This window comes from Halichoeres trimaculatus, unplaced genomic scaffold (assembly GCF_033239565.1).
Source record: "Halichoeres trimaculatus isolate MK-OKI-2021-1 unplaced genomic scaffold, fHalTri1.1 fHalTri1_scaffold_3, whole genome shotgun sequence".
NCBI classification, from domain to species: domain Eukaryota; kingdom Metazoa; phylum Chordata; class Actinopteri; order Labriformes; family Labridae; genus Halichoeres; species Halichoeres trimaculatus.
The window spans coordinates 30,848,928-30,862,134 of record NW_027437181.1 but is presented as its reverse complement, the minus strand read 5'-3'; the positions used below and the strand labels follow the sequence as shown (position 1 = coordinate 30,862,134).

General features: G+C 41.4%; 1 protein-coding gene across 2 annotated transcripts in view; it reads left to right on the top strand.

The window, feature by feature from the left end:
* The window catches only part of garre1 (granule associated Rac and RHOG effector 1), a 40,724-nt gene that overhangs the window by 4,809 nt on the left and 22,708 nt on the right, over positions 1-13,207 (top strand). The window contains exons 1-2 of one of the 2 annotated variants that reach the window (XM_074666126.1): positions 8,279-8,398; positions 10,785-12,219. In XM_074666126.1, the coding sequence (XP_074522227.1) occupies positions 11,716-12,219 (504 nt within the window). In that variant the 5' untranslated portion in view covers positions 8,279-8,398; positions 10,785-11,715. Of the gene's footprint in view, positions 1-8,278; positions 8,399-10,784; positions 12,220-13,207 lie in introns of those variants that run through there. The other variant, XM_074666124.1, reaches the window with a different exon arrangement.

Sequence of the window (13,207 nt, the reverse complement as noted above, 5' to 3'; positions counted from 1 at the left end):
TTGTTTTTTAATGTATTTGTGTGTAGTAACTCTAGCTATGATTTTGCTAAACATTTTACTGTAAATATGAAGTTTGTCTGCAACAAGCTCTGGCTAACAAAACGGGTTATTTCTAGAGCACGACCGATATGGGATTTTTGGGGCCGATGTCAATACTGATATTGGGGGCAAAAAGAAGCTGACATCTGACATATAGGCCAATATTCGATATATCGGCTGATATCCGATATATCGACTGATATCCAATATATCGGCTGACATATGTAATAAATTCATTGATATACACAGGATGAATACTGTTTATGAACACAAATTATGACTAGCCATTGAAAAGTTCCATCTTCCATTTAATGTATGGGGCTAAACTAGATTTTAAGTAACAATGTAGCTGCTTTCAAAACATGCAATAAATACAATTATAACAAAATACATTGAAACATTTTCAACAATTATTTCAACCAAAACAATAACTTGTGAATTTATAAGCCCAGGTTAATCCTGCTAGGCGTTATGAAGTGAGACGCTGTGTAGTAGCCAGGAGTGACAGAATCTCCACGAAGCAAAAATTTTTATAATAGGCTGCATTTTGGCCGATGTTGATTAATCAGTGACAGGCTATAACCGCCCGATTAATCGGCCCGCCCGATTCTTTGGGCTCTAGTTATTTGTTGTTGTCACTTGTTGATGAATAGTTAAGCAGAGCCTTAGCTGTTTTCTATCTTTCTTTTTTGGTGTTGACATGACGTGTCGTGAGTTAAACTAACTTAGCTCTGCTCTAACGTAGCATCCTCTTCAATCAGGAGAGTCTAGAGCTGCATGAATCATATAGTTAGAAGGCCGACTCTAAAATAGTGAAACGCGTGCAGTTGTGAAGTTCTGTCTGTCTTCGTTGTGTGATGTGCATACGCCCTGCACGTGTACACGACGGCGCTCTCTCTTCAGAGCAGGAGAGAGTTTAGGTGGAGGAGACTGACTGAGCCAGTGAAAGAGAGGGAGAATTCAAACCAAAATGTCTTGTTCAGTGCCCGTGATAGATGGAGTATTAAAACATATGCACTCGCACGAGCGCGACCAGATGAATTTTTTACTTGCACACGCTAAAAAAATGGTCGCAGTCTCGAGCCCTGTAATGAGACCTTATCTATCTGTTCAAAATGTTCCTCCTGTTTGTAAATAAGTTATTGCATCTTTTGGTGTATGTTGTGTTATTTTCCTCAGTACACAGTGGCAGAGGTTCTCTCCTTTCTGACTTCTGTGGCACCTTCATATCCTGTCTCATTGTGCCTAAAGTGGAGGAATAAATTCCTGCTCTTGTCCTTTCTAAAAATACAGCACCCTGGTGGCTGGCATGCAGCACAACCTGCAACCTCAGTACGGCTCGCTCGATATAGGCTGAGAAAAGCATTTTCTTCCCCACAGGTTGCCACCAGCCTTTCATGAATGGAACTGACGTCAGGGCTTTTCAGCGCTGCTCTCACTTGTTGAAACCCACTGTCTGGGCACACTAAACACACACTCTATTGTACACTTCTGTCCTGTATGGGGTATCTAAGCTCATTGTGTTTGCAAATACTGAAAGGCATGTGTGCCTTTGTGCAGTGGCTCTGATTGAAGTGACACAGAAAAAGTGATAAATGAGAAGTCAACCTTGATTTGATCCAGAAGTTATCATCACGTTCATCGTTGAAGTCACTAATTAGTGAATTGAGTGTTCTAATTTCACTTTATTTGACAACAATAAAATAAATATTTGGATAAAGCTCATGGTAAATACATGAGGCAGTGACATCCATCCTTTGTGAGAGCTACCTGTATGCTGTTTTTATTGTTGCTGTAAGCTGCTTCCTGTACACTGTCTGTTGGAACAGTAAAGGTTAGCCTGGTATTATCCAGCCTTTTGACAGATGTCATCATCAGGTTCTGTCCAGACTTTCTCAATAGTTGTTTGTTGTCGCAGCAGAGAAGTTTCACTACTGCTTTAGGAAGTGTTGGTCTGCTAAAATGTAAACTCTGGCAGAATTTATTTCTGTCATAAACTTTTTGTTATAGTAACTAAGTCAGGGTGTCCGCGGGGTCTTAAAAAGTATTAAAAGTTGATAAATCAATTTTGGGAAAATTAAGGGCCTTAAAAAGTATTGAAAAGTCTTAATTGTGGTTTTATGAGGTGTTAAGTTTCATAGGTATTCAAGCTTTGACCCAAAAAATATCCATGAACATTTATTTTCCTCTTTGCAACTGTCCCCTGATTGGGACGTTAAACATTCAGCCGATAAAGCTCTAAAATAGAATAGAATAGAAAAGAATAGAGTTACTTTATTGATCCCAAACTGGAAAATTGTTGTGTTAACAGCAGAAATCGATGGAGTCAGTAGAAAAAATACAAAAATAAAAAATAATAAAATTAAAAAAATACATAAAGACTCTAGTTACAATAAAATACAACAATAAGGATTGTGAGCTGTATAAACACCAGCTATAAATAATGTCATTTCTAGGTTCATAAAGAGAAATTGAATACAACATTAAAGCAAATCACACAATCTCCGGCACATGTCCTAAATTTTAAAAATGATTTAATAATTTCTCATTTTCTTCAGCAAGTTGGCCTTGAATAACTGCTGTTTCTTGTTTTGGGAGTGTGGATAAACCTGTCTTTAGTTTCATTTGTTCTTTCAAGCTTTATTCCTCCTTAGCTTACATCATTTCTGTAAAATGTAGACTACAACTGTTAAAAAGTGGATGCCAACAACAACTGAAAGTTCCGATAAAGTCTTAAAACTTTTTCAAAGGTTTTTGAAAAAGTCTTAAGAAGGTATTGAAATCAACTTCAGGATTTTAGCATATACCCTGTAAGTGTGAATGGAACCAAAACGAGGACCAAAAGCAGAATAAGTTTCGAAAATCAAAAAAAATTAACCTCAAACCACAAAACGGCTTGCTCTTAAATGATGTACGTAAAAACACAACATCAGTGGAATAAAACCTGTTCTTGCAGTCGATAATAAATAGTGACCAAAAGGCCTTTTTATTTTTTCCCTTCCTCTCACAAAGTCATGCAGCTGCATGTGTGAGTGTTTTTTTCTTCTTCTGGGTGCTGGTATGAGACGACCAGGCTCTGCCACAATACTCTCCTTGTGTTCTGTGGGCAAGAGGAGCCTGGCTCAGCCCCTGTCACACAGTTGCTCACGGCACATGTCCTGTCATTTGGCCTGACCTCCTCAACCTGTCTGCTGATTCTCAGACTGTACTCTAGCTTATCTTCTCTGGGGAATGTCTCCACGAAAGACTCTCAAATAAACAGCCCAGATTAACATTCAGAGGCTCAATTAATTGTTTTCAGTCTAAATGTTTATTTTACACAGTGACATATTTAAAGGATTTTTGCATGCGTATATGGCTGGTTCTCCTGACCTGCTTTCTGTGCTTGTTTGAACCCACACCAGGAGGGTTCTGGGGAAATGCATTCCTTTGCTTCATTGGCAACAGATGTAGGAGAGAGGATTTTTTCTTCAGCTGAACCTTTTGGAGAATCTAAAAACAGTGCGGTGTGGACGGTACGGCAGCTGTTTTGCCCAAGGAGGCTGAAATAGACTTCATGAGAGAGCTAATGTCGGGCCTGTGGCTGGAGTGTCACAGGGCCTGTGTTTGCCACCCAGTGGCAGATGGATAAGGAGCTGTCAGCAGGGGTAACAGCTGCCCTATCCACAGCTATTAAGCTACCTAGCTGTGATGTGACAGCCACACAGATACGGCTGCAGATCCCAAAGTAACTGCAGTCAGTATAATGTGGCGCAGTATCCTGAAGGTTACAGAAGTGGGCCTGTGACCACAGGGTGACTGGTTTAGTTTCTCAAATCTGTGGGGAAAGCGTGTGTATTTAAAAGCAAATGTTACTCAACAGCTGGTGTGAAGGTGCCTTTGAGCGGTAGCACTGTATGAATGGATGGAGTTGCCCAGTGGCCAGCAGCAGAAGGGTGCACTTGCACTGGTTATCGTCTCAGATAATAACAGAGTTTTCATGATGAAAGAGAAGCAGCTGTAGCCATGTTTCTTATGTTTCATGTGGACAGAAAGAAGACCTTAACATTCAAGGTTGCTTTTAGGCAGACTCTGTTTGAGACCGATATCTCTGTGTGGCCCCAAAATCCAAAGAGCCCATCAGATAGAAGATTTACTATTTCTTTATGATGATTTTTAATACTGACTACTCCTGCCACCAGACTACATTCCAACAAGATTCATAGCAAACAGACAGAGAGGATGTTTGTTCACATTTTCCACGGCGTGGTGTCACACTTTGTTGTATGTGAAATAGTTTAGGGGAAGCTGCATTGCTGAATAAATAAAGTCATAAGATGTCAAACTTGTCCTATATATTAGAGCTGAAACGATTCCTCGAATGATTCGAGGTACTCGAAAAATTTTCATTTGAAAAATAACTGCTCTTTAACTTAACAAAAATGTATTTTATCCAATTACTCGATTAATCGATGGGATTTTCAGTAGAATACTCAAATACAAAAATATTCGATAGCTTCAGCCCTACTATATATTGAAACTTCTCACAGCTGCTTTAAGTAAAAAAAACAAGTGCAACAAAAAGCCTTTTAGAAGTGTGTTGCTACAATCTCACTGTTTTAAAAATGTCCCTGTAGCTCTCTGCTAGCTGCAGTTGTTCCCCTGAAGCTTTTCACAGACAGGTAAATCACACTTGGTGCCATGATTTACTTCATACCCCCTACTCAGTGGCATACTTGGTTTGACGGTTTTGTGACTGGCGACAGGGAGCTCGCTGCAGGAAACCTTAACCCCCTTTCCTGTCGCAGCAGAGCAGCTGACATGTTTGGTGAGTGGGGAAGTGGAGCTAACATTAGCCCCAAGTAGCCCCTGCTGGAGGAAGGACGTTATAGTATGCTGGCACAAGTCCAGTGCATCCGGAGGGAGTCTCCTATCACATGTGTTTGTTTGGGTGCAATCCCTTAATACAGTGTGCCCTCCACCACAAGGCTGGCAGCCAGTGGACCCTCCTTCATTAATATTGATGCCATGTCTGTCTGCTCCTCTTGAGATAACCTCTGCTTGGAGAGTTTTATAGCCCTGAAATAAAAGCAGACCACTAACACTCTTTAATAACATCACACTGTTAAATTCTATTAGACTGGAACAAAACCAGTGGCTCACGCTTTTCTCCAGAAGTCTGGCTTTGTTATCCAGGCTGAATAGACGGTGACTCACCAAACTTAATTAGTTCCTACTTTTGTTGCTCACTATCTGGAGACGCATCAAACAAATGTGAGGTTTCAGGAAAGTTATAACCAAACCCACAGAGTTAATTGAAGACACATGAGTGGTTTTATACCGTTACTTAAACTGAAATCTCAAAATACTCTTAATTGAAATTGTCTGTACAAATTTTAAACTTATTTTAAATCTTATTTCTAATTCAAACCCCCAACAACAAAGCCAAACTTTTTCTTAAATATAACATTTTTAAGATTTTGTCTTTCAAGTCTTTGAAAGCTAATTTGACATTAAAAGTCAAAAATATGAACAAAACAAACGACTTTGTGAAAGTTTTGATAGATACCTGGAGCCCCTCTGAGAATACAAAACATTTGTATTAGACAAGAAGAGGTTGAGTTATGTTTTCACATGACAACTTCTTAAACATAATTACTGTCCACACTGGATTTCTTCACTCTTCAGTGTGAAAGTGTGAGAACCTGGGTCGTTAGCTCCAGGCTAGCTAATCTCAGATTTCCTGTTTACCTCACAGGAAGCTAATATCCTATCAAGTGTGTCAACCAACAGGCATTGCGGGACACCTGGCTGCTTCTTGCTGTGGCTGTAATCTCAGGGATTAGGAAGTCTGACTGCCTGCTGCACTTGTTAGCTGTGGTTGAAAAACAACCAGACAGTTTTGCGTGGGTTGTCCCTTTCGGTAAATGCTCAAAAGGAAATCTTAACCCTGAGGCAGTGCCAGTGCTCCTTAACTTTATCCCTCTGTGATGACTGATGGTTTTCTCTTTTGTACTTCAGTTTTTTTTTTTGTAAATTTCAATATTGAAGTTAATAGCAAAAGTGCAATGGTAACACCTTTTTTGCACCTCCTTGTACATGTCCACTGCCACACATATGGACTCTGTCGTTCATATCGTGACTGTTCAGTGCAGTGTTTGTGTTTTTGACCGTCAGAGGTGAAGGCATCAGGACGGCTGTGAGTGGGTCAGAGTGCAGCAGGAGGGAGGGGCGGAGGTGTGTGAGAGAGAGCAGGCGAGCTGGAGATGATGATTTTCATTCAATGTTTTGTCCATGTCCGTTTTGAGTTGGCGTGGTCACTGCCGACAGTTTGACCAGTGGATAAAAACACTAATGCACATGAATCAGCATCATCAACAGCGTCTGGATGGACGTCACATCCTCATATTTCTTTCAAGTTGTGTGCAATTCTAGTCGTAATGGAAATACCAAGTTGCATTGCTCTTTATTGAAACTTCAGAAACATTGTTTTTGTTTTGGGAAATGATAGGTGGAGGAATAGGTGTTTGAGCTGAAATGAACTGTATGAAATAAATGAATGAATGAAAAGCACAGCGGAGAGGTCAGACCTTCGCCAAGCATATTGTGATTGTCACGCAACACTTAAGTCCTACTTTCATGTTATACTCCCTTTCAGCAGACTGTCTGCTACAATTTGGTGTTAGATGCAGGTTTGTATGATAATTTATTACCTGACAGTGTTGAAAATTTTGATGACCCAGTACATATTTCATATTCAGGATCTTAGTATCCAGAATATTGCCAGGATCTGGATTGTACTTTTACATCTGTCAGAAATTATGGTGACCTTGTCTTGTATTGTTTTGCAAAGCAATCCGACCATTTATTGAGGAGTTACACATATGGTGAAAACGTCCCTACCTCACAATAATAACGAATCCTCTAAAAAAAATCCTGGATCCAGATGGTGATCTGGATCACCTTCAAAATTTAATCACTTCTTCCTTATCTCATATTGAACATTTCCTGAAAATTTTTTGGAGATCCGTTCTTTAGTTTTTGAGTGATGACACAGACAAACAGACAAACTCCCAAAAACACAACCTCCTAGGCGAAGGTAATAACCCTGAATGGCCACTTTCTGCTTGAGCAGGTACACCAAATGTATTACTTAAAGTGATACTCCAGGATGGAACAAGTTGGGTCCTATCACAAGGTTTAGGGCAGAAATTACCCCTACAGCAGTGTTTTTGTGCAGCAGAAGCCCAGGGCGCACGCACCCAACACCCCCTCCCTGCTCGTCTGACGGTTTCCTCTGCACTCAGGCGGGGCCATATTTTACTTGACCAAAAACACAAATAAACGGACTCCCACCACAAAAATCTGATATCGGTCTGCATTCACGCTTTATTTAGAGAATTTTCAGCGCGTTACTTTCACACAAAAACACCACTAAATAAGGCTCTAGTTCTCATTGTGTCGTAAAACGGCGCTACCTCCGCTGCAGAGCCACAGCTGGCTACGAGGCGCTCGCCGCTTAGTGTATCAGTCTGCACGCATGGCGTGCAAGATATAAACAAACGCTGGTAGTCTGCCAGGACAAAGAGACACAATGAAAACTAGAGCCTTATTTAGCGGTGTTTTTGCGTGACAGTAATGTGCTGAAAATTCTCTAAATAAAGCGTGAATGCAGACCGATATCAGATTTTTCGGTGGGAGTCTGTTTATTTGTGTTTTTGGTCAAGTAAAAAATGGCCCCGTCCGAGTGCAGAGGAAACCGGCAGAGGAGCAGGGAGGGGGTGTTTGGTGCGAGCGCCCTGGGCTTCTGCTGCACTAAAACACTGCTGTAGGGGTAATTTCTGCCCTAAACCTTGTGATAGAACCCAACTTGTTCCATCCCAGAGTATCACTTTAATGGTTCTTTTAGCTAAGGTGGGGGAGAACCTGGGACAGTAACAGGAAATGTTGATAACAGTTGCAACCGTTTAATAAAGGGCTGACATGCATTACTACTAGTAATATAACATAGCTACTGATAATGTACAACTTTGCTTTGCATCCTGCAGAAGGAGAAAAACTGTTAGAGAAGGATTTTGCTTTATAAAGATACTCACAATCATGCCAAACCAGTAAAAATCATGTTGCAGTGTAACTAATCTGCCACCAGCTGTCTGGTAATGTAAGGGTTAACCATGAGGAGCTCGTCTCTGTTGTCCCACCGTCAAGAGGTCACCAGTTTCCCTTGGCTCTGTCTTTCCTCTTTCCAGCAGGGGACAGATGATTTGTTGGGCGTACCCCTCTGTTTGTGAAAGGAAGTGAGGTTTGAAGGTCAGGAGATCGTTGACAGGGGGGGGGTGTTATGGAAGCCCAGCATGAAAAGCCAGCAGCAGACTACATGGTGATGGTGTTTTCTTTTATTTTTTCTTTTCAAAAGTAGCTTTTCCTGACTCATCCCTAAACACAAAGGCTGTTAGCGTGGTGCTGCATGATAAGAGAGTCTAAATGTTCCACAGTGATATCTGTGGACGTAACTGATAAGTCTGTCGTGTTGATGTTTGGTGCCGCATTGAGTACAATATTATCACAAGTGTCTGTATCAACTCCAGGGCCACAGGGGCTCTGATATCACTGAAACAGGTTCTTTCGTATGGCAGATCATTAAATGTATTGTGGTTTCACGTTTTCAAAACTTATTTTTAGTGAACTGAAAGGAACACAAGCCAAAATCTTTTAGACTACAGGTCAAGGTTGTCTACATTTTAGGTTCTTGTTGGCTTAATGGATACATCATCTTCACTTTGCAAGTTGTATTTGAGAAAACTAAATTCACGTTGTTCCTCCCTCATCACAAATGACACATACTGTGGTGTGTTATACATTTACTGAAAGCTGACCTTTGACTTCGAAGACATGTGGCGCCACATTTACCCTGGTCTTGACAATGATTTTGGCAAAAATTATGATAATCCTCATCAAGTGGAAAGGCGTAAATGCTTGGCTTCTAAATGGAGGCATTGTGACTCCTACTATACTCAGTGTAACAGAGCCTGCAGTGTCTCCCAACAATGGCTTCTAGCAGGAATTTCTCTGTGCAGCTGTGTTCTGCTAAACCAGACACTGCCAGATTCTTTTCAGAGACGCTCACTGGGAGCTGTGGTGTTAGTAATCGTCTAGAAATGTACGACTTTAAACCAAAGCTCTCTACCAAACTTCAGTATCATGTTACCAGGTTTGAAGGAAGACGGTTGAAATGGATTACTTCCAGTCAGAAAGCAGTAGTTTCTCTAAAACAACAGTATGCATGTAACAGTCAATAAATGTGGTTTATTATTTCAGTATCAACAGCTGAAAAAACTTAAACATACTTTCTACTTTGCACTCTACACAAGCAGACTTAACCGTACAGGTAATCAACTCAGGGAAGTATTCTGAAGTCTACCTAATGGTCATTTGCATGTTCTTGTTTTTCAAGGTTTCTTCAACATTAAAACCTAAAATTTTAAGTTATCTCATCATATTGGAATCTGAAGACTTTATAAACACAAATAAAAAGTAGACTTTCTGCCATCTTGCACCACCATGTTTCAACAGCAGTACTTCATAACTAATCACATACACGTTCACTTTTTTATTCAGTGGACAAAAAAAGAAGAGAGCGGTGGTTGTGCACAAAATAACCTTTATAATAGAAGTTTAAATAGTGGTTGACGAATGGGGGAACATGCTCATTACACATCACAGCAACTTCATGTCCTTAAGGTAGGGATGTATCGATGCAGCTTTTCTGGTCCCCATACAGATACCTGGGCTTTGGGTACCACCCGATGCCAATCCTGATCAGATACTAGAGTTAAATAATAACCTGCTTGCTCTACTGTGGGATAAGACTGGTATTGTTTTGAGAAAGACAAAAATGAGAACATGTGAAATTACTGAAGTTAATATTTATTTAAACTACAAGTGTTTAAATGTATAACAGCGGTTTGGTTAAAACATGCCTCAGAATTTACAGAAATGACTATTTAATTGTAAAATTTTATGCCTTATGGACTAAATCATAGTTTAGCCTTAGTGCCTTTGACTGACCCTTTCCACCAATACCTGATCCAGCTTTGAGGGGCTGGATCAGAGCCTATACCAGCATCAGATCGGTGCATCCTTACCTTAAGAGCCACTGTCACTTTCTCAAGGGAAGGAGTTAGCAGGGTGTGTTGTTTTAGTCTTTAAGTTTGTCTTTTATCGAATTTAGCATCATATGGCACAATACTGCAACACAGATAAGCTCTTGCTTTGACAAAGCTCATCAGATTTAGGAATAAATATTTTCTGTAAAGTGTGAATGGTTGACACCACACATAAAAAGAGACTTGGTCCTTTCTTTAACCAGTCGTTAAATTGCTTCTGTTAATGTGATTTCTCAAGCTTAAAGCCCGTAGAATAAGCAATAAGGCATTTATTTTATTATCATTTAGGATAAACATGTTAGAGGATCAAGTTTATTGTCCCTCTCTGTTTTTTTTTTCTTTGTTATGTGGATTGAAAGGGAAATTTCTTTTTTCCTGAATTCAGTGTTGTCAGACAATCATGTTTTAGTACTTAAAAGAATCATGTCCTGTTAAGAAATAAATATCTTTTATACTTAACAGTTAGGTTTGTTTTTAGGCAATTTTATTGAAGTCGTATTTTCTTTTTTTTTTCTCTTAAACAGCTGAAATGCAACTCTGCCTTCTCACGTGACAACATATTAACCTGCCTGTCTGTGTCTCTGCTCTTTCCTCCCTTAGGAAATGACCTAGAGGCCTTACAGATACATTTGTGCTTTTGTCGCTCTAATCTGCATCCGCGGAGAGCAGTGAAATCTGGAAGCACACTTGTTTCCGCGGTGAGTAATATCTACCTCAGCCAGCCGACGAGGGGAAACCAGGAAGTTGCCGGAGACTTCAGACAGGCAGACAGAGCTATCAGCTGGCCACTTGCTCACTGCCTGAAGAGCCCTGCTTCATGAAGAGGACTGTAGACGGACTGGATCTGTCTTCCCCTTGCCTCCCACAGCTCCTCTACCAGCTGGTACACAACGAAAGTCCAAACCACATCCTCTGATTCCAGCATTTCCTTTTTTCTTTTTTTACTGTCATTTTCCTTCCTGCTGTTGACCAGTGTCTCGTTTGCTTGGATCCCGCTCTCTCTCAGCTTTTAAAAGAGTTTTCTACTTTTATTAGTGCAGGCTGGCAGAGGTTAATATATGTACATACATATATACATACTATATATACTGTGTAAAGAAGGATTTTTCTCCAAACCTGAAGGAAAGTTAATGCACTTTAAGCTCAGCTGTGGAATCACTTTAACTGAATTAAGGAGTTTTTGACTCTTCTCCCTGATATGATCATTTTGTTTGGATCTGGAAGCAGAGGATCTGGAGGTTTGTTTTTTGCTGTTTTTAAGCAGGGCCTGACATATCTGCAGCAGGGCTGCATGCAAGCATTTCACTCAGCCTGCGAGTCTTTCTGATCACCCTCCAAACCTGACCCAGGTCTGTGCTGCCTCTCCACAAGGCGCACTGAGATGAGCCTCTGGCAGGTGGAAGCCTTGAGCATTTTTTTAAAATAACTTGAACGGTTTCGGGACGGTTGAGTTTGTGTTATTGTAAAAAGGACGAGAGCACTTTGTGGAGGGGACAGACTAAAGACAGCTTTCGGTGCTGTTGCACCACATATGTATTGTTGTAGTGCGCAGGAAAGTAAAATGGACTACAAGCGTCGCTTTTTGCTCGGCGGGTCCAAGCAGAAAGTGCAACAGCACCAGCAGTACCAGATGCCTGAGCTGAGCCGGACCCTCAGCGCCTCCCTGGCCTCCTCTTGCTCGGCCTCTTCACCCATTGGCACTGGGGTGGTCATGCCCGGTGGCTGCCACCCACCTCCTTCTGGGGCCACCACCGCGGTTGCAGACATCCAGCAAGGCATCTCCAAATATTTGGATGCACTCAACGTGTTCTGTCGGGCCAGCGCCTTCCTCACAGACCTGTTCAGCAGCGTGTTCAGGAACTCTCACTATTCCAAAGCAGCTATGCAACTGAAGGACGTGCAGGAACACGTCATGGAGGCGGCCAGCAGGTTGACTGCAGCAATAAAGCCTGAGATCGCTAAGATGCTGATGGAGCTGAGCGCCGGGGCCGCCAACTTTAAAGATCAGAACGACTTCAGCCTGCAGGATGTTGAGGTTGGTGCTCACACAGAATCACACACACATCGTCTCTCTGCAACAAATTATTGAACTTATCCAGGTGCTGGGGTATGTCACACTATGTTGACTTAAGTAAGATGAAAGTCTCATGACTGTCTCATGTCTGCCAACAAACAAAAGAAATATTGACATTCAGTTCCACTGTTTGCACTCCTGGAAAGAATTAGTCAAGTCCACAACCTGAGGCACATCAGAGAGGCAGCACATAATTTATCACATTCATTTATACAGGACTTGTCCTCTAGCAGTGGTGCTAAGATGCTTAGCTGCTCTGTGGCAGAAGCCTGGCTGCATGAATCAGTGTTTCCTGGCTCAAATCAGATTCTCACGCCTAGTGTTGAGCCAGTGTCAGGATCTGAGGGTGAGGTGTGAAAAACACTGAGGATGTGAGAAGAAAAGTCATCTCATGTCACCACGGACACCACACCATCTTTCCACTGCACAGAATCTGCTGATGTGAAAATGTGTGATTGTGGCCGGTGTGTATTTTTATATGATTTCAGTGGAGAATTCAGACAAGGGTTCACTTGGTAACCAAAGGCTCAGCTTTGATGTGGGACATTTCCTCTCTGCCTCAGATTTCCTTTCTGTGTCTCTCTGCTTTTATGTTGTTTGTGTCTTTTGTCACAGCTGATTTAAGACTCTCTGTGATACACACACACACACACACACACACACACACACACACCTGTGTCTGACCAATTAGTTCCAGTCTGATGAATCTGTGGTTTTCACTGTTCGAGTGATGAAAGGATGAGGAAAGCATGAGCATACTGGAAATAAAATGCTTCCTAGCTCATTGAACCAGCAGCTACTAGCACTCGTACCCGTGTATCCTATGTCTGTTGTACAAACTCCTCCCCCTTCCCCTGCCTGCTCTATCTAGGCTGTCAGACGGGTCAGGAGGTTCACGAAGTCAGGTTGAAAAACACATGTGAGACAGTTAGACCTGTCCCTGTTCAGG